General features: G+C 42.0%; 2 protein-coding genes across 4 annotated transcripts in view; both read right to left on the reverse strand.

The window, feature by feature from the left end:
- Positions 1-2,860, reverse strand: part of Pdcl2 (phosducin like 2) — a 24,204-nt gene extending 21,344 nt beyond the window's left edge. For both annotated transcript variants that reach the window (XM_021211124.1, XM_021211123.1), the window contains exon 1: positions 2,718-2,860. Coding sequence is in view for 1 of the 2 variants with exons in the window: in XM_021211123.1 (XP_021066782.1) it covers positions 2,718-2,723 (6 nt within the window). In the remaining variant the exon portion in view is untranslated. The remainder of the gene's footprint in view (positions 1-2,717) is intronic.
- A 2,873-nt stretch (positions 2,861-5,733) lies between these two features.
- Nmu (neuromedin U) overlaps positions 5,734-25,216 on the reverse strand; it is a 29,127-nt gene continuing 9,644 nt past the window's right edge. The window contains exons 3-10 of one of the 2 annotated variants that reach the window (XM_021211236.1): positions 22,228-22,275; positions 17,602-17,661; positions 16,199-16,228; positions 16,059-16,109; positions 13,024-13,092; positions 9,817-9,870; positions 7,994-8,033; positions 5,734-5,916 (exon numbers count right to left, since the gene is read on the reverse strand). In XM_021211236.1, the coding sequence (XP_021066895.1) occupies positions 7,998-8,033; positions 9,817-9,870; positions 13,024-13,092; positions 16,059-16,109; positions 16,199-16,228; positions 17,602-17,661; positions 22,228-22,275 (348 nt within the window). In that variant the 3' untranslated portion in view covers positions 5,734-5,916; positions 7,994-7,997. The remainder of the gene's footprint in view (positions 5,917-7,993; positions 8,034-9,816; positions 9,871-13,023; positions 13,093-16,058; positions 16,110-16,198; positions 16,229-17,601; positions 17,662-22,227; positions 22,276-25,216) is intronic. The other variant, XM_021211237.1, reaches the window with a different exon arrangement.

Raw genomic sequence — 25,216 nt, forward strand, 5'->3', positions numbered from 1 at the left:
ACACACACACACACACACACACACACACACACACACACACACACACACACGACGATGACGACTAATGTACCACAAGTGGAGATTTCTTTATGGATGTCAATTTCTCTCTCAAAAGAATGATTTCTTGGTTTTCAGAGCTTCTCTTGTAGTACCAGCTCAAAATAATTCTTATGCTGGAGAAGTTTGGGCTATTAGCATCTCTTCTTCTACCATCAGATCTGACCTGCCTGTTCTGAGGTCCTAGGCACCTTAAGGTTCTATGCTTTTCCATTTTCCCCTTGATTCTGATGCAAATTTTTCTTCCTATCGGGTCACATCTGACACTTATGGGGGCTCCCTTTGATTCTCTTAGATGACCTTCTAGAAGCTTCTGCTACAGTTTCCACTCTAGACATTTTTATTCCGTAGGATATATTGACCTAGGTAACTGTTACCAACAATTCTAGTATCTTTTTTCTTTCTTTTCTTTTCTTTTCTTTCTTTTTTTTCTGTTTGTTTTTGTTTTTGCTTTTTTCGAGACAAGGTTTCTCTGTATAGCCTTGGCTGTCCTGGGACTCACTCTGTAGACCAGGCTGGCCTCGAACTCAGAAATCTGCCTGCCTCTACCTCCCAAGTGCTGGGATTAAAGGTGTACGCCACCACGCCCTACATCTTTTTTTCTTGATATTTAGACTTATATTCTCTCTCTCTCTCTCTCTCTCTCTCTCTCTCTGTGTGTGTGTGTGTGTGTGTGTGTGTGTGTGTTACAGGATGGGTCACATGTGCTGTGACATACATTGGGAACTATCTTACATGGTCCTCAGGGATCTAACTCAGGTCCTAAGACTTGCATCATTGGGGCCAGGGAGCAGGCACCTTCACCCACTGAGCCATACCACAGTGCCCATCGATCATCTTTTAAGAACACTTTCCGCATTCCACAATCACCTGGTACTTGCTTTCCTTTAGAACTGCTGAATGCCTTAAAAGAGATGACTGAAAAGAAATGAGTCATAGCCAATTCTACCAGTTCACTCCAACCAACCCAGTCTTGGCCTTTGTGTCCGAGCCGTCCTTATGCACTGAACTGCATTCGACCTGGGTTTTTCTTGACTCTTCTTGGGAGTCATCAGAGTATATTCTTCCAGATGTGTTCAACCTTCTCAACTGCTCTTACTGAGCTGATCTAGACTTCGTTCCAATGTCACTTAATGTAACAGTATTTGAGGGGGCCCTGCTCTTGGCTTTTAGAATTATTTATGGAATGTTACCTAGCAGAGATAGGGGACCCACAATCTATTTTCACAAATGGTGACAGTATTTCTACCTGGCTGTGTGTTATCTTTGCTGTCCTCTCAAATACACTCTTGGAGAACAGGCCCGTGTTTAAAGCCTCAGAAATGCCTGCTGAATAAATCAAGGAGCAATAATAGTAATATTATTACCATTAGTAGTAGTAATAATACTATTAATTATTAGGTCAGTGAGCTGTTGCTTCCTGCTGGTTCCAATTCAGCGGAATTCCTGAAAGGCAGATTCGATGCAGGACAGATTGCGGGGCCGGGCTTGCTGTACAAATGTGCCTGCTAACACCCAGCCCAATGTGAAAGGACCCGATGACATGTGAATCACGCTTCAAATAGCTTAATAAATTGTATGACCTACCCAACCACCCAAAGTTCGTATGCAAACCAAGAAAAACCCGATTCCCTTCGCTAGGGAGCAGGGAAGAGAAAGCCATTTCTTCTGTCAGAAAGTGAGGAGTTTCCTGGGGGAAAAGGAGGAAGGGGGCAGGGACAGGAAGGGATGGGGGGACCGAGGGAGGAGATCGTTATTTTTCTAAATTAAAACTTTATTATAAAGAACTCGAGGGGCTGGAGAGGTGGCTCATGCCCCTCTTACAAGCACTCACTGCCCTTAAAAGAGAACCGGAGTTCAGTTCCCAGCACTGATGTGCTAATTTACAGCCATCTGTAACTTCAGTTCCAGGGGATCCAACGTCCTCTTCAGAACTCCGTGGGCACCATGTGGTATACAGACATTCATGCAAGCAAAAGGCCCACACAAATAAACTAATTTCAAAGATAAAGAATTCATAAATAAATAAAAAAAAACATCACTCTGTGACATTACCCAGACCAAAGTCTTGAAATGTCGAGCTGTAATTTAACTTTTCTATTTAAAATGAAAATTGTTTGCGCGCTCGCACGTGTGTGTGTGTGTGTGTGTGTGTGTGTGTGTGTGTTTGTGTGTGTATCAGAAGATAACCTAAAGAGTTGGTTCTCGCTTACCGCTTTGTAGGTGCCATGGATCGAACTCAGCTTTTCAGGCTCGGCAGCAAGCATTTTAAACCCCTGAGCCATCCCACAGCGATGGATACCACCCACCCCGAACCTGCTTTTAAAAGAACATAAATGAACGAAATTGAATCCCCTTGGGCCAATTGTACTTCTTTCGTAATTCAAAAATAGCACAGCATTTGGATTTCCAGGACTCCGGGGTAAAAGGCGATACTGAACCACTAAGTGTCTATTTCAGCCTCACACTTGACTTACGAATATCGCCAAACGGCATTCTCTCAAAACTAGACAGAGACGCACGAAATATCACCAAAAAGAACAAATGTTAGAACCCACCCCTGCGGACCGCCCACATCACCCCATTTACACCCCTGAGCTTGGAACTAGCTGGCTTGTCCAGCTCAGGGCTCCAAGGTCACCCAACGGCCTGACCCTCACCTGCATGATGTTCTCTTGTGCCCCTCACTAGGGGTAAGGGCCTCAGACTTCCTCCAGACTGGCAGAGGGAACCAGCCAGCTAGTGGTCTCTAACGCTCCAGGGGCAGGCCAAGTGCGAACGAACAGGACCTCTGCGCATGTGCAACGGTAGCTCAGTTGCCAGGCAACGCGGAGGCTTAGTTCCTGGGTCTATGGGCCCTTGTGCATCAGGCCCTGGGGCATCTGTCTTTAGCAGTGTCTCTTCTGTTAGTCACATGATGCTCCTGTTGAGCTCCATTTCCTCAACTACTACTGCCATGTCCAAGACTACTGGGCAAGGTTGAATCCAATATTCACAGAGAAAAAATAAATTTCTTGGGTGGCAAACACTAAAGAGTTTGTTTGTTGTTTTTTTGAGACAAGGTTTCTCTGTGTAGCCCTGGCTGTCCTGGAACTCACTCTGTAGACTAGGCTGGCCTCGAACTCAGAAATCCGCCTGCCTCTGCCTCCCAAGTGCTGGGATTAAAGGCGTGTGCCACCATTGCCCAGCTACAGAGGAGTTCTTAACCTGGGCCCACCGTCTGTTTAGAGATAGACTTAATATTTGTTTGCTTATTTACTTGGTTTTTGGTTTTTCGAGACAGGGTTTCTTTGTGTAGCTCTGACTGTCCTGGAACATGCTTTGTAGACCAGGCTGACCTTGAACTCAACAGAAATCTACCTGCCTCTGCCTCCCAAGTGCTGAGATTAAAGGCACGGGCCACTACTGTTTGGCTAAACATAGAATTTTAAGGGGCATCTGTACTGGCTAGTTTTGTGTCAACTTGACACAGCTGGAGTTATCACAGAGAAAGGAGCTTTAGTTGGGGAAATGCCCCATGAGATCCAGCTGTGGGGCATTTTCTCAATTAGTGATCAAGGGGGAGAGGCCCCTTGTGGTTGGAACCATCTCTGGGCTGGTAGTCTTGGGTTCTATAAGAGAGCAGGCTGAGCAAGCCAGGGGAAGCAAGCCAGCAAAGAACATCCTTCCATGGCTTCTGCATCAGCTCCTGCTTTCTGACCTGCTTGAGTTCCAGTCCTGCATCCTTTGGTGATTAACAGCAGTATGGAAATGTAAGCCGAATAAACCCTTTCCTCCCCAACTTGCTTCTTGGTCATGATGTTTGTGCAGGAATAGAAACCCTGACTAAGACAGCACCTAAGCACTAACCTCAAGTTATGGTGTGTGTGTGTGTATACATTTTCCCCCCTTGGAGCGTGGACCGAAATTTTCTGTCTGATTCTCAACAAGACCATAAGCTTCAGGACCTGCCACCACACACCTGTGATCTACCTCAGGTGGCTGCGGAAGGAACATGTGAGCAGAGGTCAGCCTGGGCTACAAATTGAGAGCCTGTTTCAAAGAAACAAAAATCAAAACAAACCCAAAATCACTAAAAGAAAGAACACACCCACTTTAGGAGCTCTGGCTTAGAAGAGGTTGAACAGTTGGGTTCCTCTGTGTTTAAGAGAAGGAATTTCCTAGGAAGTATTTACTAGGAACACGGAGAAACTACCATGTAAGCGGTCCCAGAAATATCCTGAAGAGGATTTTAAAACAAGAGGGAAAAAGCATACTGTAACACAATTTTAAACTTGGGTTCTGCGACGGAGCAATTCGTCCGTTAGTATTTTAATACTGAGTTTACACTCCAAGCATCCTGTATCGTTTGTGTGTGTGGCACTGCTCAGCGAAAACACTGCAGCCTTTTCAACTCTATGGGTACTTGTACTTTCCCCCCTGCCCTGCTTTTATGTGAAGATTCTTAAAATACACAAGCAAATCATGACTTTCTGGAATTTTTTTTCTAGGTGTTTGTTTGTTTGTTTGTTTAAGATTTATTTCATGTATGTGTCTCTTCAAACACACCAGAAAAGGGCACTGGATCTCATTACAGACAGTTTGGAGCCACCATGTGATTGCCAGGAATTGAGCTCAGGACCTGAGGAAGAGCAGTCAGTGCTCTTAACTGCCGAGCCATCTTTCCAGTCGGTCTTTCTGGATTATTAAAGAGACTCTGATGCCTAATAATATTTAACTTTTCTTCTTTTGACGAATGAAGGTAATGGGAGGGGCAAAATATTGCATGTTCTTTTCTCATATGCAGAATTTGTATTGATATACCTATCACATATGATATAAAACCAGAAGACAGATTATTTGGCTGGGAGAAGGGAACCAAAAAGGGTTATTAGGGACAATAGGGGTTACATATGAACAAGGACAACTATAAAAATGTATGAAATAACACAAGATAGGATGTATATTAACAGAAAGAAATAATTTTAAAATCCAGGTTAACAGAATTACTGTATAGAAACAGCTGGTGCTGCCGCGTGCCTTTGTGACTGTGGAATAGGGATGCCTTGCCATTCTGAGGCCCATTCTGCCAAGACAATTCACTTTTAAAGCAAGACTGTGATTTTTTTTCCTTCTCTCAGCTTCTTCTCAGTCTATGTCGTTCTCAGGGCTTGGTGGGATCAGTGATTCAAGAACTTCCTTTATGAAGTGTGTTATTTAAATTCCCTAAGTATGGTTCCCATCAGCTATTTTCTTCCTGGTAATGAACAAGATTGGCTGCTTTTCACCAATTGCAAGGTGAAACAATTACAGATAAACTAACTACTACTAATCGCCAGGCAGAGTCTTCTGATATATTTATAGCAATCTGAAGCTGTTTCATTTGTGTTTTTAGACAGAGCCTTGCTACATAGCCCAGGCTAGCCTTGAACCTACCTTTATCTTGGCTCAGCACCCCAATGCTGCAATTACAGGCGTGTACCATCGTGACAATCTGCATTCTGATACTTAGAAGAACTGATGGTTTTATCATTGACACAATCCAAATTGGATAAGCTAAAATAGTTCACCAACTCTATTAGTGATGTTAGTAAATGCTTTAAAAAAAACATGTATTCCAACACCATCCAGAGGTGCAGGCACCTATGGAACATCTTCAGGTATAGTTTTGCTGTGCACAATTGATCATTGTAGCAATACATTTCAAGATGCTCTTTTATTTTCAACAAATTAAACATTTATAATATTAACCAACGCAGAGAATGTTACAATACAGGGGTTTGCAAAAGAGTAAATTTAGGAGGGATCATTTTTGAGAACAAAATGTGAGTACATTTTATATCCCATAGCAGAGTTTTCAATGAAAGATCATTTCACATCCTGTAAAAAAGAAAAAAAAAGAATTAGATTCACACATATGTGATGCTACGAATATGTACATATATTCTGTACCTGTAGAATAAATCTGGACGTTTATTCTACACATCTGTATGTCTCAGTACGTTATAGTATTTAATAATATAAAAGTAGTTTTCTAAAGCTCATCAATACTAATAAGCATTACAAGTGTTGGAAGATTTTCCTGCTTCTATCTTAGATGGGGCCCAGTTCACCTGGAAGCTTGTGGAGAAAGCCCCAGTGTGGGTGAATACCATTGTGTCTTTCTCTAAACCATAACTGGCCACCTTTTGGCTTTGTACCAAGATTAAGCTGGATTCCCCGACCCCTGCTGAGCTCCTTACAACCATTCAGATGTAAAATAGAAAGTGTCAAGTGTGAGACCCATAGCTTCAAAGAGCTCACAGTTGAGGAATCCATGCTGAATGGCTGGGTGGTCACTGGGGGTGGCTGTGCTTTCCTATCTCCTTAGCAAGTGTCCAATCCTTGGCTATAAAGTAAGGACTGATCTTATTTATTTATTTATTTAAAATTTATTTACATTTCAAGTGTTATCCCCTTACCAGGTTCTCTCCCTGCCCCCCCAAAAAACCCTGCTATCCCATCCTCCCTTCCCCTGCTTCTATGAGGGTGTTCCTCCAGCCACCCACCCACTCCTGCCTCCCGCCCTTGATTCCCCTACACTGGGGCTTTCACAGGACCATTTCTCCTCCCACTGATGCCTGACAAGGCCAGAGGACTGATTTTTTTTATATTGGATTTTGGTTTGACTGTTTGAGTTCTCATTTGAATGTTCTTAGGCCATGTGTAATGAGATTGATATCTGAATAAAATAAGAGCTATCAAAAAGTTTTCCCTGTTTATTTACTTGTATATCTGCCATTACAGCTATATACTTATCGTCTTAATAAATATGTTATCAGGATAAAGAAAGACCTTAGGTAACCAGACACCAAAGCCAAGGTGGAGACGACTATTCTATTAGCAACGTAAATAAAACCCTGCTCAAAGTAGACTCAATAGACCCTAACCGAGGGAATAGAGCATAAAGCTGTATTTTCTCAACCTCAGAGAGCAGGTCATACCAAATAGGTCAGATTCCATTTCACTTTGTGTTTGCAAAGTATTTGGTGATTTTCACTTCTCACATTGTTTTAATTGCCTTTTCATTTCTATCTTTGTTTATTTACAGTTTTGTCCTCTTTCTAGAATAATCTGGATGAAATACATTTTATTTTTTCAGACACCCATATTTTCTTTTTGCTTCAAGAAATTTATGCTTTACCCTTCTTAAATTTTTAAGTGTGTGTGTGTGTGTGTGTGTGTGTGTGCTTGTGTGCGCCTGTGCACACGGTGGAGGTCTGAGACTGTTGAATTCTCAGGAGCTAGTCTGAATCACAGGCAACTGTGACCTGCCGGTGTAGGTGGAAGAACGAAATATTCAAAGCATCTGCATGAACAGCAAGTACCCTTGACCTCTGAACCATCTCCCTAGCCTGGCCCCTCCTGCCTGCCACATTTTGAGACAGGGTCTCATGTAGCTCATCCTGGCCTGAGATGGGCTGTGCCATTTGGGGCATGCTAGGACACCACTCGACCAACTGAGCTGCATCCCCATTCCCTTATTTATAAAGATGTTTTTGAGTCTGAGTTATTTGGAAGACAGACATGCATATGCCAGGGAATCCTGGCCTGCTCCAGTGGACGCTGACTTATAGCACAGAGTGAAATCGGTGACATTGTGCTCAGTAAGTGATGATGAGGTTGTCATTGCCAAAATCACTTTGGACGACTACGAGCATGTCACAGACCAAGGAGTATTAGGATCAAAGCAAATCTAACCCTAAATTACCAGTGCTTCCCATGTCCTAAAGCCTGCTTTGCTCCTACAATTGTAATATTTATATATAATGTTAGTGCACATAAGCAATTGAACACTAGAAGTGTATTTGAGTGTGGTTTAGTTTATGATCAATGGAAACTTCCAAGCTGATTTCAGTTGTGAAACACGTGCTGCTTCATATTTATTTACTGGTTTTTTTTTTTTGTAAGCACATACCATTTTAAATGAAACTTGTTGACCTCTTCCCATTGCGTGGCTGCAAAATAATAAATTAGAAAGAAATTGTTATAACTAATGACGTGAGGTAAATGCCATACAAAAAGTCTACTGATACAAAGAAGAGTTCTCTTGATGTACACCCAGGTCACCTGACTGACCCTGGACAGAACAGAAGTGGGCTTATTGGACCCCACAGCTGCGGTTTCTGATTTACTAAGGCTGAGGTGGAGCCTGAAAATGTGTATTTCTACCAACTACTGAGGCACTGCTAAAGCTGCTAGGATCAAGATGAATTAGAAACTACCCTGTTTTGCTTATAGGGAACCAACATTTGATAACAATTGTTCACAAGTTTCATTTTAAAATGGCCCAAAGTTGGAGGCTGGTGAGATGGCTCAGTGGGTAAGAGCACCCGACTGCTCTTCCGAAGGTCCGGAGTTCAAATCCCAGCAACCACATGGTGGCTCACAACCATCCGTAACAAGATCTGACGCCCTCTTCCGGAGTGTCTGAAGACAGCTACAGTGTACTTACATATAATAAATAAATAAATCTTTAAAAAAAAATGGCCCAAAGTTAACTTTCTGAAGTCATGACATCTCTGATTTACATATTCCTGCCATCAATCTAGTTCTGAAATCCAGTCCAATCCTTTCTCCAATTTGCTAATGTAAATCCTACCACAGGATTACCACCTGGGACTTGAGTATAACGCTGAAAATGTTCAGCTAAATGTTAAATATGGCTTGTCTAATTTTCGATTCACATAATACCATCTTTGTATTACCTCCTTTCTCCAGCTAAAGTGTTTGCCTCAAATCTCATCTAAAGATGACTTACAAAGGATGTGGTTGGTTTTACACAAATACCACATCATTTAATATAAAGGACTTGAGCAACCTCAGATTTGGGGTTTTTAAAACAATCCCCCGGGTACCAAGGGTTGACTGATCTTAGCTTTTATTTATCTCTTTGTTAAATCAGGCTGTAAAGAATATAGAAGCTGAACTCTATTCTTTAAAGTATTTTATTTTACCTTAAATTATGGATATATCTATGTGTTGGTGTATGATACAGATGCAAGTGCCCACAGAGGCCAGAAGAGAGCTCCAGATCCCCTGGAGACGGAGCTACAGACTGTGAGCTGCCTGAAGCAGGCGCTGGGAATGGATTCAGGTCCTCTGTAAGAGCAGTATGTGCTCTTAATCCTTGTCTTTTTACTCCCATCCATTGGTATCTTGCTTAGCACCGATTAGAGCTTCAGTAAATGATTGCTGAGTACAATGACTAAATGTGTATCTCTCCTGGCTATGTGTTAAGAAAGTAAATATTGAAAAGAAAACCCATAGCTGTTTAGAAACAGATTTCAAACACAAATGCAAAATGATAAACACAGTCACAAAGCTATCTCTCTTGGTAGCTTTTTATCATCATTGGATTTTTTCATTTTAAGAGCTTTTCACTACAGGAATAACTCTTGCAACCTATTCAATCAAAACTTTAATAGTCGACTCCTTGGACTTGTGAAGTAGCTCTAAAAAATTTGTTTTCCATGTACAAAATATCACAAAATTAGACTGTGAAGTAGATGAATGTCGTTGGAGTAGTCGCACGCAGGGGTAGGAAAAAGGAGATTAGAGGCGCTGCGGTTAAACAACAGGGTAACGAAGGAAGTGAAACCACATTGTGACACTCGATGTCAAATGAGCGGCAGGCCACAGCAAGGCTTCATTAAAGCTCCAGTCCATTCAGTGAGCATACAGTGAACATGCTTTGTCAATCTCCATATTTATTGATCATAAAATAGGATAGGTACATACCCTGAATAAAAAGTATCCCTTACTTTGACCCAGGATAGGACTCCGGTATTCTTCCTGGAAGAAATAAGGATGATATCACAAATTGAGCGACACCAGAACAAGGATGAATCCTTCTTAAGAATGCAGTGAGTGAGGCTCGATACTACTTTTAGCTATCCCCAAAGACTCAAGCAGAGTATTCATGTCAGGAATCATTGTGTTTACATCTCAATCATCCTAACAGTTACCCGTATTCCCCAGAATGGTGCATTCAAAAACATTTCTATTACTCCTATAGACTATGTTTTAAGAAATGTTGTCAGTTGTATGCGTGTCTATCCGTAAGTAGAAAGATAATGTCAGGCATATGGTGCTTCAAAGACCTTTTTTGACATCTTGATAGAATAAGATAATATGTTGGATGTGGTCACATATGAACAGAGAAAATACAATCTGGTATTGATGTTAAAGCAAGGATACAATACATGGAAATTGGGGGGCAACTTTGGCCAATGTATGTTTGTTTAGTCAATTTGTTGGAAGACATTTTTCTGATATTATTGTATGTGTAGAGCTTTAATGACAAGAATGCTAAATAGGAACAACCATGTGTTTATAACAAGCATATTATACAGTATTACTCTAGCAGATCATTCTAAACTTCATGGGAAGAATAGTCAACGTTTTATTGTTTCTATAGTGATGACTTGTAGATTCTTGTGTGCATTAATAATTCATGGGGAGCATTAAATTTATCAACTGTCAAGCTGTTTTCAAAACTTCCTTAAGTATGGTCATATTCTTTAATCTACTAAATGCCTTTGATATCTATTTAAGTTCATAATTCTTCACTTTATAGAACATATAGCTCTTACTCTCAAAATCTGTACTTAATTCTTATTTTTACTACACCTCTCAAATTACTTACGATTGAGGCATTGGTGTTTAAAATGTATAAACAGAAATTACATGTTTAGGCCCTTATCTAAAAAAAAGTTCTTGTGTATATTCAAGAGAAAAAAGAACACAGTGAAAATCAAAATATACTAATTACTTAAAGTCAAACCAAGACAAAGGCTTTCAGGGCATTTTCATCAGCGACAGAGTGTCAATTACTGAAAGAATTTGAGAAGCCAAGCTAAGAGGGAATGTATCTAGTGAATAATTTTAAAAAATGTTTGAAGGCATTAAAGTCCAAATTTTTTCTTTCAGAGTTAAGATATCCCACTAGAAAACTATATTTTAAAATTAGATGATCTTGGCCATCACAGCCAGTGTCTGTTGTAGTAGTAGTAGTTGTTGTTGTAGTAGTTGTTGTTGTTATTGCTGGCTTTCCCATTTATCTCTTGCATTCTTTGCTCCCAGCATTTCCTAAGGATATTCCCCTGTGGGAAAAATGTCTTCAGGGTTTACCTTCCTTTAGCCTGTTCTGTGCCTACATCGGGTCCCAAGGCTTCAGATACCCTCTGCAAATACAGTAGTCTTCTTCAAGACAGAAAATGGTGGCCATGTGCCAAATTAGTCGTAAGACTAAATATGACTCAGTCTTTCTTATACTCAGTCGTTCTTTGTGTAAATAGACTGAAATAACACAGTCAAAATAATTATCACTGGCTAATTATAGACATGGTAGAAATAAAGTAAAACTTTATAAGGGTGAATTTATTTCTAGAAAATTAATTTGATGTCGACTGACTTTCTTCTTTGTTCTGGAAATTCTACCATTTTGGGGGTGAGTGGTGCTAGAAACTGAACTTAGCGTGCCCTCCCCCCCAACACACACACATGTCCGGCTAATGCTCTGCACTGAGTTATAACCCCAGCTTTGGAAGTTCTAGAAATTTAAAGTGCTATTAAATCCCCTCTTAGATTTCTCTTTAAGATAGCAGCAGATAGCTATATTCAATTGAAGCTAAAATATGAAGACTTTGGAGGAGGGGATTATGATCATAAAAATAAATTGTGAGATGTTTACTTATCTAACTGTATGCTTAAAAAAAAACATGATTTAAGAAGAGTAAAAAACACAGTATCAAAGTTAAGGAAACACCAGACTTGAATTCAATTTTTAAAACTAATTTGAGTAGTGGTAACAATTTAATAATGAAGTAGCCATCATTAAGCCATAAAGGGAATATCACAATGAAGAGTTTGTGTGTGTGTGTGTGTGTGTGTGTATGTGTGTCTTCCCTAGACTAAGGGTCAGTGAACTGTCACCTCTCATCCTAGACAGCTCATGGAACCTTCTTTAACTACTGTGACTTTCCCTTCTCTTGAGGTAGCAGAACCGGTGAAAGCCCAGGTGAGTTCCCAGTAAAGCAAAGATGGCAATGCTAGATCAAAAATGTGATGTCTCCCTTTAAAATGTTATCCAGGATTTTCAACACTCAAAGCATGAGGACAATTTTGACGTGACATTGCAAGGGCAGTCTTTGGTTAAGATTGTGCTAGCTTAGTTGCATTTACCTTACATGTTGGTACTAGGCCTAGGTCCTAGTTTTGTTAGCCATGGGAAAAAAATGAAATGTTGACATTTGTTTTGTGATATGTATATTTACAAATCCTTATTTTTAATCAGTGTTTTAACTGGGACAAAAAAAAAAAATGCCACCCTAGCTATTTGTCAACAGGATTCAGGGGTGATAAATTGTCCTTGACTGGATTTCCAATTCCTACCTATCACCCAGCTGTTCCCTTTTTCTTAAAGCGAGACCACGTTTTCTCAGTTAGAGGGTCTCAGTCAGAAGGCTCGGAAGCCCAGTTTTCCTCAGTGTGAAGGGCTTGCCCTAGACCGGGTCAACTTGGAAGCGCGTGGTGCTTTTGGGAGGTAGCAGAATCTTTCTGAGGAGGTAGCAGAAGGACATTACACTTCAAGAATGGGGACAGTACCTCACTTTGTCTCCTCTCTCGTCTTCTTTGTCATTGGCTGCGATACTTTGTTCAACTGAACACTCTGTATGATTCTCTGCCTTACCACAGATACAAAGTAACCACCCAGTTGTCAAGTTGACCAAAGGTTGCAATCGCTAATATGTTGAACCCAAATACTCCTTTTAAGTCATTTTCTCCGACACACTGTCTTTGTTTACAGAAAGCTAACACTGAGTATGAATGCAAGGGGCTCACCCTGAAGAGGGGTAATCTTACAAAAGACCACAGCTGCGGTTAGCTGAAGGGGCAGCCGCAGAGTGGCAAAGCCAGCATGCAGTTGGTATTACATACACTCACTCTGAATCTCTTCATTCTTCTCTCATGCAGTTGAGGAACGAGCTGCAGCAACGGATGCACAACAGAGGACTGGGAGGACATGAACACACACGATGAGCACAGGGGCTCCTCAGCATTGGGCATTAAGACGGCTTCCTGTCTGTCTGTCTGTCTGTCTGTCTGTCTGTCTGTCTGTTTCTACCCACTATTCTCACCCCAGGTCAAAGGACAAGAAAAGGAAATGAAAGGTCTTATCTAAGACAGCCCATTGAGAGCCCTTTAAAGAACAGTAGTGAATAAATCAAGGGGTGGGGCAGATGGCTAGTGTTACACTAAGCAGTGGCCCATTATTTGGAGAAGCAACTTTGCTGAAGGCCTTGGATCTGTTACAACTGCAACAGGTGCAGCCCCAGGTCACCTCTCTAGGAGGCAAAAAGCCATCTGTCCATGTCTACACTTAATCAAAATAATCCAGTCCAGACCAAGGCCACTTGCAAGTATCAGTTTTCCCTTACAAACATTGTTATCTGGATGCGACTAGCACACATACCTGGAAATCGCCTTCATAAATTAAATATTTAAAATGGAACAGGAGCAAGACAACAGGGGACACAAAGATGACAATGTGCTCTAGTAGGGGAAAAGGTAACGAAGACGTACTTTCTAAAAATGAGATGTCACGCAGGAGAAAATGAACGCACACCTGAGACACAGCCACCTGACAGAGTGGCACTCTCTTAAGGTCTAGGTTGAGTTGAGCCTCTTAGCTAATATTAAATTCATTTAACAGATGGGTGACTTTTAGCCCTAGATAATGGTTATCTATCTGTTCATGAATACAACTTGTGTTTGGTATGTAGCTAATCTCGCTTAAAACTTCCATCTGTTCGTATGTAAGATTGTCCCATGAGGCATACACTTAGAGTGGAGTTTAAATTTTCATTTACCTTTCCACATAACATGTTTTAAAACACATTTCCCCTTTCATTCTCTAAACTGCACCTAGTCATAGATCCCAAGCTTAAAAGGAATAATATGGTCAAATAGTTTCTATATTTATTAATTTTTTCCCAGTGCAGAAGATCAAACCCGGGGTCTGCTTCTACATCTCAGCCCTAGCCAGTTTGTATGTTTTAAGTCCACGCAAAGAAATGACATGCATAGTATGTGTTCACTTATAAGTGGGTATTAGCTATAAAATACAGAATAACCATGCTACACTCAACAGACCCAAAGAAGCTAAACAAGAACGAAGGTCCAAGCAAGGATAGAGGGGGTAACAAAATGGTTATAGGATGAAAATAGAGGGAGTGATCTGGGTGGGAGAAGGGATGGGGGTGTGTGTTCAGGATCGGGTGTGGGAAGGGACAGGAAGGATGGCCAGATGTCCATGAGAATGGATGGAAATCTGCAAGTGACAGGGATGGGGAGGTGAGGGGCATCTCCAGGGTGAGACAGGGACCTGGGATAAGGGAGGCCCCAAGAATTAATAGAGGTGACCTTAGCTGAGACTCATAGAAGTGGGGATATGGAACCTGAAGAGGTCACCTCCTGTAGCCAGGCAAGAACTCCAGTGGAGCGATAGAGACACCAACTCACCCACAAATTCTCAACCCCAAATTTATCCTGTCTACAAGTAATACAGGGATGGGAAATGGAGCAGAGACTGAGGGAATGGCCAAACAATAACTGGCCCAACCTGACGTCCATGCCATGGGCAACCACCAATCCCTGACACTAGCAATGAGACTCTGTTATGTTTTCAGACAGGAGCATGTTGTCCTCTGAGAGGCTCCACCCAGCAGCTAACTCAGACAGATGCAGACACCCACAGCCAAACAGTAGATGGAGCTTGGGGACTCTTATGGAAGAATAGGGGGAAGGAATGTGGTCACTAGGAGGCTAGGACCTCCACAGGAAGACCAACAGAGTCAACTAACCTGGTCCCTTGGGGCTCCCAGAGACTGAACTACCAACCAAAGAGCACACAAGGGTTAAACCTAGCTCTCCCCTCCATCCCCTATATACACACATATGTGGCAGCTGTGCAGCTTGGTCTTACTTAATGTGAGTCCTGAACAAGTGGAGCAGAGGATGGGGTTGGGGGTCGGGGGGCAAGGGGGGCAGTTGGGAGGGTATCCTAACAGCTGTTGCCTATCTGTGGGATATATATGTTCTTCTAGCTGGCTGGCCTCAGTGGAAGAGGGTACGCCTAGCCCCCACACAGACTTGATGTACCAGGGTGGAGGGATGGGGGGGCACTTCACCATCTCAGAGGAGAAGAGGAAGGGGCTGGGAGAGGGATTGTGGGAAGGAGTGATGGGGGCAGCAATTGGGATGTAAAGTGAATAAAATGAAAAAAAAAAAAGAAAAAAAAAGAAAAGAAAAGAAAAGGGAAAAAAGAAAAGAAAACCAAAACCAAACAAACCAAAAGCTACCACTGAAAGAGGCCACATGAGTTTGATGTGAATTAAAACCGGGCTACGCATTTCTCATCACTCTGATAGAAGCTCTCACAATGAACATCTGCCTCATGATAATAAACAAGGGTAGAAGGTGATATTTCCAGTTCACACAGATACTTGTCTTTTGAAATAATTGCCAGATGAGACTAATTTTCTCTTGTATGAATATCGCCCTAAATAATGTGCTTTACTTATTCATTTGTTCTTAGACTTATTTTGTCATTGAATACAAATTGAAGGACGGATTTTTTTTTTACACATTTTTTACTTATTTATTGCCATATTTTGAGCATTTAGAGTTGTGTTTGACACATACTAGTTCATAAATAATTGTGAGTGAGTGAATATAAGGCACATATAGTTACTGACATGTAAAGTAAGTATATAATAAATATTAATTTTCATTTCCTTTCAGGTCACATATAAACTTATTTCCTTCCCTGAGGTACTGAAGAATGAAACACTGGGCTACACCATCAGACCCAGACATAATTTATAGAGTAAAATATATGAGTTTTGGTCTTATCGTATGCTAGATAAATCATTTTTAAAAATAAGTTTTCTCTTAGACACATACTTATGACTACTTACCACAACATTTGAATTTCCCAACTTCTGCGTCTTTGAATAATGAAATAAGAACTATTAAAACAGAAAATGAGTTATTAATAAAAGATCTATGGTTTTCTTTATTCTAGCTAGTGTATATATATTTAGGAAAATCACCTTACCCTCTTAGTATTATCTTTCTCACTTTGTTCCTATTGGAGAGATATATATCATTATACATTATAAAACTTTATGTTACATAGTTTGAAATTCACAATACATTATGAATATGTAAAAAGGTAAAACATAACACATATGTTATATTTCAAATATAGGACTAAAATTGCTTAAGCATGAAGACTGATTAAAAATTAAAATAGCTTAAGAATGGAAGACTGATTAAAAATTTTCTACAAATTTATTAATTAAAAAATAATTGGAAGGATTATCAATGTGTAATAGTGGTGGGACAGGAAGTTACAATACAGTCACACAATGGAGTATCCAGAGTAAACAGTAAAATATTTTTAATTGTTATCACTAAATAAGGCCATGAGTTATTTTCTTCTGCCATAAGTCTGTGGCTTTTAGGAGTCATATATACATATATATATGTATGTATATATATATATATATATATATATATATATATATATGTCATTGGCTCTTAGCACCAAAGAAAGATGATGGATAGATTTTACTCTTATTTGTTTTACCTTAATTAGAGAAAATTACATCTCGGGGAACATCATCACTAGAAAGAATAATTTGCCTTCAAACTATCCAAGTGTCCTTCTTGGGTTACTCTCTGTGGAAGCTGGAGTGTACCAGCAATCATAGGAAATGTTTGAGATGCTGATGAAATAACATCATTTGGAACTTAAGGCTTCACCTTTAGTAAGGTAGTTCTAAAGTTCGTTCAACCAAGGCACAGGCTAGAACCTTTAGTCTAATGGCATGTGATCTCTCCCACGCCCACCCAGTCTTCAGCTAGGACAAACCATTCTCCCAGAAGAATCAAATAATTCCAGTCAGAGACCAGGGCACAGACACAAACAGAACTTTCCAACTAACACTGACAGTGCGGTTGGCCAGTTTGTCCTCCCTCCTGGTTGGCTTGTCTGCTTGTTAGTTCATTTGTTTGGTTGTTTTTCCCAGTGCCAAGATGAAGGCTCAGGTCTTACACATACCAGCCAAGTGCTCTCCCCAGCTATAGTTGTCTATTCTATGTCCTATGCTGCAACAAAATATCATGTCCTAAGTGCAGACCATAAAAAATGGAGCAACTTGATTTCATTCTTGTCCCCAATTATACATATGTGTGAGAAAAATTAAAACATGATGATGATAAATTTCCTCTATCAGATCACATTTCATGCTTGCAGGAGACATGTGATTTCCCAGTTAGCTGAATAAGAACTCTACCAATACTATCCTAACAGAGAAACTGAAGTAGCTGCTTCTTATTCCCAGTGTGTCCTGTAGCTCCTGCTGACAGCCTTCCTAAATCATGCACATTTCAAGGAGGAGGAACTTCAAGTCATTTGGTTGGTGGACTGCCTACAGGACTTAGGCAGAGCCTTACCTGAGGCTTCTGGGAAATCTCCATCACTACACGGCAAAGCTCCCTTAGTTCAACAGATGCCTAAGGCAGACAAGAGAACACATGGGCTATGCTTCAGTTTGCGCTATATCTGCACAGCGGCTGAGATTCCAGATGCTGGACGCACAGGGATAGCCTATCAGCACTGCAAAGGAGCCTTGCTGCAGTTCCGTGAAACGCTGCAGGAGTCCTCTTGATTGCTCTCAGAACAATCTAAAACATCCTCGGGCTGGGGTGATGGCTGGGCAGGTGACAAAGTTGGCTGAGATAGCAAGAGAACTTGAGTTCAAATCCCCAGCCCCTACATAAAAGTCTTGCATAGCTACGGTGTGTATGTCACTCCAGCACTGGGCATGAGACAGGTAGATCCTAGGGGATGGCTGGCTGGTCAGTCTAGACACAGTGATAAACTCTGGGTTCTGTGGGGTTCTCGTCTCAGAAAACAAGGTAGAGGGCAATGGAGGAAGATGCCTGATGTCTTCCTCTGGTGTCTGCTTGGGTGTACATGGGCACACACACACACACAGAAACACACACACACAGAAACACACACACACACACATACACATATGTGTGCACACACACAAACTTGAGCACACATAAAACAAACAAACAAATCTTTCTCCGCAGCATATATGCAGCAGTTGAGGTTGCACTGTGGCCCACTTACACAGTTCTCAACACTCACAGAGACACCATGGGCAGTGACTATGACACTATGACTAAGACAACCTGGGCAGTGCCAGCTAGGGATTAGCCTCCTGGCTTGTAGGGAAATGCATGTGCATGCCAAAGCTGTGAGCTTCGCTGAACATTACTCATTACCGGCTAATTTGAAAATCCTGCAATTGCTCTCAAACAATGGGGACTGAAGGACAAGAAGCCCGCGTGTGGTGCTAGTCTTGAGTTCCACCCTTTCCAGGCTGCTGACTGCACACCCCAGGATCAGGTTTGTCAGAGCATCAGAGGGCAGAATTAGGGCAGGAATCCTGTGGTTGGCAGTCAGATGGGCGTGGTAGGGAGTGGCCCAAATGGACAAGCAAGGGCAAACCCGGCTTTGCACAGAACCTAGCAGAGTCTGCTGTGAGCCATTGGTTCCTTAATAAGTTCATTTCTGAAGTTGTGAGAAGCCGGGGCACAGAGAGGCAATGTAAATAGTGTTAAAGCATGGGCTGAGAAGGTGATCAGTCTGAGATCAGCAGTGTGTATCCCATGGCTACTCCGTTTCCACGCTGGTTACTTAATCTCTCGAAACTTTAGTTTCTTTAGCCAGAAATCAAGGGTGACGTCACTGCAGGAAGTTCCTGAACGGATTAAGGGCAGGACAAGCCCTTTGGTTTAATTCACCACTGCAGTTACTCTCAATTTAGAAGCTGTAAGAGAAGATCGCTCCGCACCCACTGCGGATGGCTGAGGTGAGAAACAAAGTTGGGGCTACTGTGCAGCGCCCCTCACATTCTTCTGCCACAGAGGTCTGGTTTTTGTCTCCTCCCTCCCATCTGTTTGTCTTCCAGGCCACTTGTTGGGATATATATTGATAGTACAAAATGAACCATGTATACATGGCGTTTCAACGCGTTACAAAATACTTTCCTGTACACAGTTTCCATGCTGATCTTCTGTATGGAGGAAGTGAGGTCCTACAAGATGGTGACTTCCCCAGCACCTTAAGAGGTTGTAGTTGACAGAGCATGGCCTGGAAGCTAGGCCTTCTACCTATGAATATGCTTTGGAGGGCTCATCAATGTCCGTTGATGTATAGTTGACTATTTCTCAGTGGTTTCATGATCCTGGGGTATCTCATATGTACTTGCTGGTTTAGTGCTCTACCACTGAGGCCCAGCCTGCAGCTATGAGGAGCTGAATAAAGTACTGGGTCTGGTAAGTCCTTCCCTAATTGTCCCTTTCAGGTAGATCTATGATAACCTGGTAATAAAAACCCCTAAGGGTTTTTTTTGTTTTGTTTTTTTTTTTTTTTCCAAATAGCCCATATAGAAATGCAGCGAAGTCCAAAGTAACAACCACAACAAAAAGGTATTTGGCTATGTTCCATGTCAAAGACGCATCTCAATTGAAGAGGACTATATTTATATATGTAGGTTGTTTCACCTTAGGAAACTGACCCGGCTGAATGAGGTTTGGCAATAACACTCACCTTTGACTGGGAACATTTCAAAATAAATGCATTTTCCTAACTTTTCTTTATAAGAAGCCATTAGTTTCAACAATTCTTTAAAGATATATGAGATAGGTAATAATTTATCCCATATTAATGGACCGTAAAGATTTTTATTTTTTATTTGACAAAAGTATCTGAAGCACTACCTGATAATTGTGCAATTAATAAAATATTAGTTTATAAACAGTGATATTTAAAGTCTCATAATATATTGAAATATACTTTTACATGTGAAAGACAGAAATAGTACATATATATGCCAGGCTCCTTTTAAAAAGGCACACAGAAATGAGGTCCAACAAAGAGTTAATTTGTGGGGCTCGGGAGCTGACCCAGCATTTAAAGGGCTTGTTGCTGAAATGTGGGGACCAGAGTTTGGATCTTGCAACTCACATAAATGTTAGGTGAGTGTGTCAGCCCCATTCCAACCTCATAAGGTGGAGACAGGGAATCCCCAGAGCAAGCTGGCTAGCAAGTCTGGCCACATAGGCAAGATCTGTGTTTGATTGAGAATCCTGCCCCAGCAAATAAGGCAGGAGAGTGATGGAAGATGATCCCTGACATTAGTATTGAGCCTTCACATGCATGGGCACACATGTACAGTTTGTTCCTTTCCTGTCCCAGATACATGCACACACACATATATATGCAGGTACCACACAAATACCGTAAGTAGAAAAAGAATAGTTTTAAAGTTAGTTTATGTTGATAGAATTTAAGTAAGTTTTTAAAAAAGGTATACAGTGGGCATTGTGGATATAAAAATGGTTCTGAAGCTGTTCCTGAATTTTAAGTTCAACACAAAGGCTTACTTGCTAATACCCCCATGACACACACCTGAAGGTGTTTCTTGTGGTTTGAGTATGTCCTGAAGAGACTCATGTGTCTAAACACTTGGTTCTGAGTTTGTGGCACTTTTTGGGGAGTCTGTGGAGCCTTTAGGCAGTGGAGTTTTTATTGGAGGAAGAGGGTCCCTGTAGGTGGGCCATGAGGCTTTGTAGCCTGGATTCACTTCCTGTCATTATCTGCTTCCTGTGTGCTGATGCAATGTGACCAGCCAGCCTCCTGCTCCTGTATCACATCCCTTGCCACGATGAGGCTGTATTCCCCGAATGGTGAGTCAAACGTAAACCTTTCCACACTCAAGTTGCTTTCCTTGGGATGTTGTTATCACAGCAATGAGAAAGTAACTACAGCAGAAATTGGGGTTTAAAGAATGGATTTGAAATACTGTTCAAAAAAGATCTTGCTTCTCTCCCCTCTCCCTAAGCCCAAGCAAATGCCTCTAACTTCTGGCAGGGGAACCTCTACAGCTAGGAAAGGCCATTAACACAGGGCTACTCCTGTGCTTCTCCCACTCTGATCCCATCAGGAGGACCATAGGAAAAGTCAATTGGCCTTGGCCAGAGGGTGTGTTTGAGACACATAAGTTTCTCTCCAGGTTCCTGGCAGAGCTGACTAAGAAAGTAAAGTCAGTAAGGTGAACTCTGGGTCCTTGCTCTCAGAGCTGCAGGTGGAAGCATCGGTGAATAATGATGACACCATCTTTCCTGTTCCCCATTTCCCCCTGTGAAGGAGCAATGCTAGCCCTCAGTCCTCCCCATTTCCCCCTGTGCAGGAACAATGCTAGCCCTCAGTCTTCCCCATTTCCCCCTGTGCAGAAGCAATGCTAGCCCTCAGTCCTCCCCATTTCCCCCCGTGGAAGAGCCCATTTCCCCCTGTGCAGGAGCAATGCTAGCCCTCAGTCCTCCCCATTTCCCCCTGTGCAGGAACAATGCTAGCCCTCAGTCCTCCCATTTCCCCCTGTGCAGAAGCAATGCTAGCCCTCAGTCCTCCCCATTTTCCCCTGTGGAAGAGCAATGCTAGCCCTCAGTCCTCCCCATTTCCCCCTGTGGAAGCGCAATGCTAGCCCTCAGTCCTCCCCCCTCCTGTTGGAAGAGAAGTGAACTGCCTCCTCGCTATCCTGGAAACAGGAAACTGGGAACACACAGTTCAGCCTTTTGTCTCATCTGCCAGCATACTGGTCTGCTATACTCATGTGGGGTCTGCTTCTGCTCTGTGAAGACCCAGGGCCACTGCCTGAGCCGGTCCAGAAAACTTGGTTCTGGTGCAAAAACACACAGTTATTGGGCATTGTATTTTTAAAACAAAATTTGATCTTAAAAATTAGCGTTTTAATAGTCCACAGTTTCCAAAACTAAATTTATTTTACTTAAAGATGGAAAAGCTAGCCTTCTATAGCCCAGGCCTATAGCACTGACCAGAGTTTGGATCTTGGAACTCACATAAACATTACATGGAGATAATGCAGTAGCGTCTAATATGTGACAAGTCTTAGTGAGTTCAAGAAAAGTTCAAAGGGAGAAATGGAGATTTTTATGCACCAAGAAATGCCTACATTGTCATGAAACCCCTCCAGATGGAATTACCTGAGGCCTGGAGTCAATGGACAGAAAGGACGCACAAGCTTCATGAATCTGTAGAAAACAAAAATATCAGTTACATCCTAGAAAGAGAAAAAGAGCCCAAACCGGAAAAATAGACTTTACAGAGGCATTCCATACAGATAGCAGTCAAAGAGTCATGGCAGCCTTGAACCCTAAGTTCAGAGAAGAGCAGACTCTAGAACCTTATAAGAAAGTCCTGGGTGCTGGGCATGCTTGTAGATGCCCGTTGTCCCATCTTTGAGGCAGGGGATTGCTCTAAGTTAGATGCCAGGTTGGACTACATAGTAGATTCCAGGCTGAAATCCTGTAGAAAGGAAAGGGTGAAAGAGAAGAAGGAAAGGGAGAAGGAAGGAGGGAGGGAAGTGAAAGACCAAAGGAAGAGAAGGAAGTCTTAGGCTTGCGATTTGTCCAAGACTCGCTCCCCCCACCCCAGCCATTGAAATATATGTCCCCAGTAATAGCTGGCAAAGACAATCAGGGTGTGTGAAGATTTCCTCAGACACTGGTGTAAAGGTAAGCGTTTTGAACTCATCCAGCCAGTGAACATGACCCCCACCCCAAATGGCCTTAAAATATGGGAGTGCCATTGGTTGCTGTACACTTACTCATCAGACATGACTCTAATGTCACCTCACTTAACCTCTTAACCTGATAACTGAATGACACCCAGCTTGAAGGAAAAAATCTTAGGACAGCATAAGCATAGATCTTCATCTCCTAATGAACGCTTACTTAACTATGCTTGGCAGGTAGCTGTTCTCAGCCTTTATCCTAAAGAGAAAATGGTAGACTGTAGGACTACACTGTAGGACTCATCAGCTGGACTCAGCGGCACAGGCCTATCATCCCAGCCCTTGAGAGGCTGAGGCAGGAGGATCACAAGTTCTAGACCAGCCTGGACTATGTAGTGAGACTGTCATAAACAAACAATAAAATACAAGCAAAGATTTCTAGTGCTCATAAAAGGCTAGGCCGGAAAGTGAAGGCCTAGGCTGTGTGACTGCAGTGTCATGGCATATACTTCTTTGGTGACCTTTCAAAATGGGACCAGAAAAAAATATATATAGTGATGCGTGCGTGTCCAGAGCAGTTTTGACCAAATCCTCTTGGTGGCATAGCATTACAGAGCCTCTTCCAGTGTTAGAATTCTTTATTGGTCTACTTAGTTGAAGTCGTATTCTCACACCAGACTGAGAGGAGGAGTTATGTGAGACAACTGTAACTTCTTAAGCTCCTTGTTGCTCCCAAGTTGAGAACATCCCGAAATATACAGTTCTTTAGCTTAGAGAACATCAAGGACATGAGCTAGTGCAGAAAAGCATGACCTCATGTCTGTCCCCTACAGCCCATGGGACCCGCCATCTCTGCATATCCCCCAGTATGTGAGAAATGTTTAGAAAATTCTGTGTGTCATGTACCTGCTCCTACTTACACACACACACACACACACACACACACACACACACACATACACACACACAGAGGGGGAATAAGGAAGGGCAGAGAAACTTTTTGAGTCCTAAGTTACATGTTACATTGTATTACACTTGACCAGAACCAACCTTAAGTAAATGGGCTTTTTGGAAAGTAAAACAATGTAACAAGAGAAGTTAACTGAGGGTGAGATGACAAGGCGATGCTCTCTGAAGTCATGAACACTGACTGGTAGAGAACACCATCATCTCTAAGTCTTTGCTTTGGTAGGCTGGGAGGAAATGGCTTCTGCCATGGAACAGAGAGACCTGAAGCCACGGCACACACAAGGGCACTGCTGGGTAATACTGGTACTGCAAACTGCATGCTACCACGCTTGGCTAGCCCGTTAACTTCTTTAAACATCTTTTCCTATCAAAGGAGGTCAATGTTTTCACAGTGACTCTCCTTCCTACAAACCAAGCTGCCCATATATGTGAGGTGCCCGGTGCCCAAGAACAGGGAGCTCTGCTGACTGATCAATGCCTTAAGCTGCTTCAATAAAAACATCTGAGATTTCACTAACCCAATTAGGAGATGTTGTCAAGCTTCTTGTCTTTGTTCTCATTCATTGGGAAGGGGACAGCAGCCCCATTCACTCCCTCACTCTTTCTATAAACACTTGCCAGCTTTCCTCAGTTGAGGGCTCCAGTGATTTCTAATGGCCTTTCAGACCTCTGCATGGTCCGTTGGTGAATCTGTTTGAAGTGAACAGGCCTCTGCGCATGACTGGGAAATCACATGCGTCCAGTGTCTGGACCACTCTGTAAAGTAAAACCCTCCAGCAGGGAAAAAAGAAACTCTGCCTTTTGTGTGCTTAGGAGGTCGTCTACTGTTCACTTGTTAGGGTTTTGTTTTGTTTGCAGGGAGCAATACAGAGCTGTGCTATGTAGCCCAGGCTAGCTTTGAAATTGCCTCTTGAATATTGACACTCTAATATATGCGACCACACTTAGCCAGCAGGTTAATTTCTTGAAATATTGTTTCCTATAAAAGGAGGACAATGTTGTCAAGACTCATTCCTAGCATTGTGATCTAAACTATTTTTCAAAGTTCTTCACAGAAAGATCATTTCAAGCTAAAATATTTTCTATGTTGCACATTAGTATGAGCTATTCCAACTAGTCACCTGCCTTTTGTTTTCCCCCATGTTCTTTGGTGATCTGCTGAAGTAGAGACCTTTCTCATAGACCTCATGAGTATCTGCACTGTTAAAGAATGTTTGGGATCTGGTACTTACCATCTATGCAGGGGTTTTTTTTTCCTTATGTATTTAGTTTGGGGGCCGGGGTTGGGGGGATGACCTAGACACAAAGAGTATTCTCAACTTGAGGCATCTTTAGCCTTGTTTGTAATATTTCCACTTACTATCCTCACACCATCCTCTCCTAGACAACTCTACGTTGTCTTCTAATGTATTTGATGTGTGTCTTTTATTTGTGTATGTTCTTGTAAAATCTGTTCTGACTGCATGCACGGGACTCCCTTAAGACTTTTC

Source organism: Mus pahari, chromosome 13 (assembly GCF_900095145.1).
Source record: "Mus pahari chromosome 13, PAHARI_EIJ_v1.1, whole genome shotgun sequence".
In the NCBI taxonomy this organism is placed as follows: domain Eukaryota; kingdom Metazoa; phylum Chordata; class Mammalia; order Rodentia; family Muridae; genus Mus; species Mus pahari.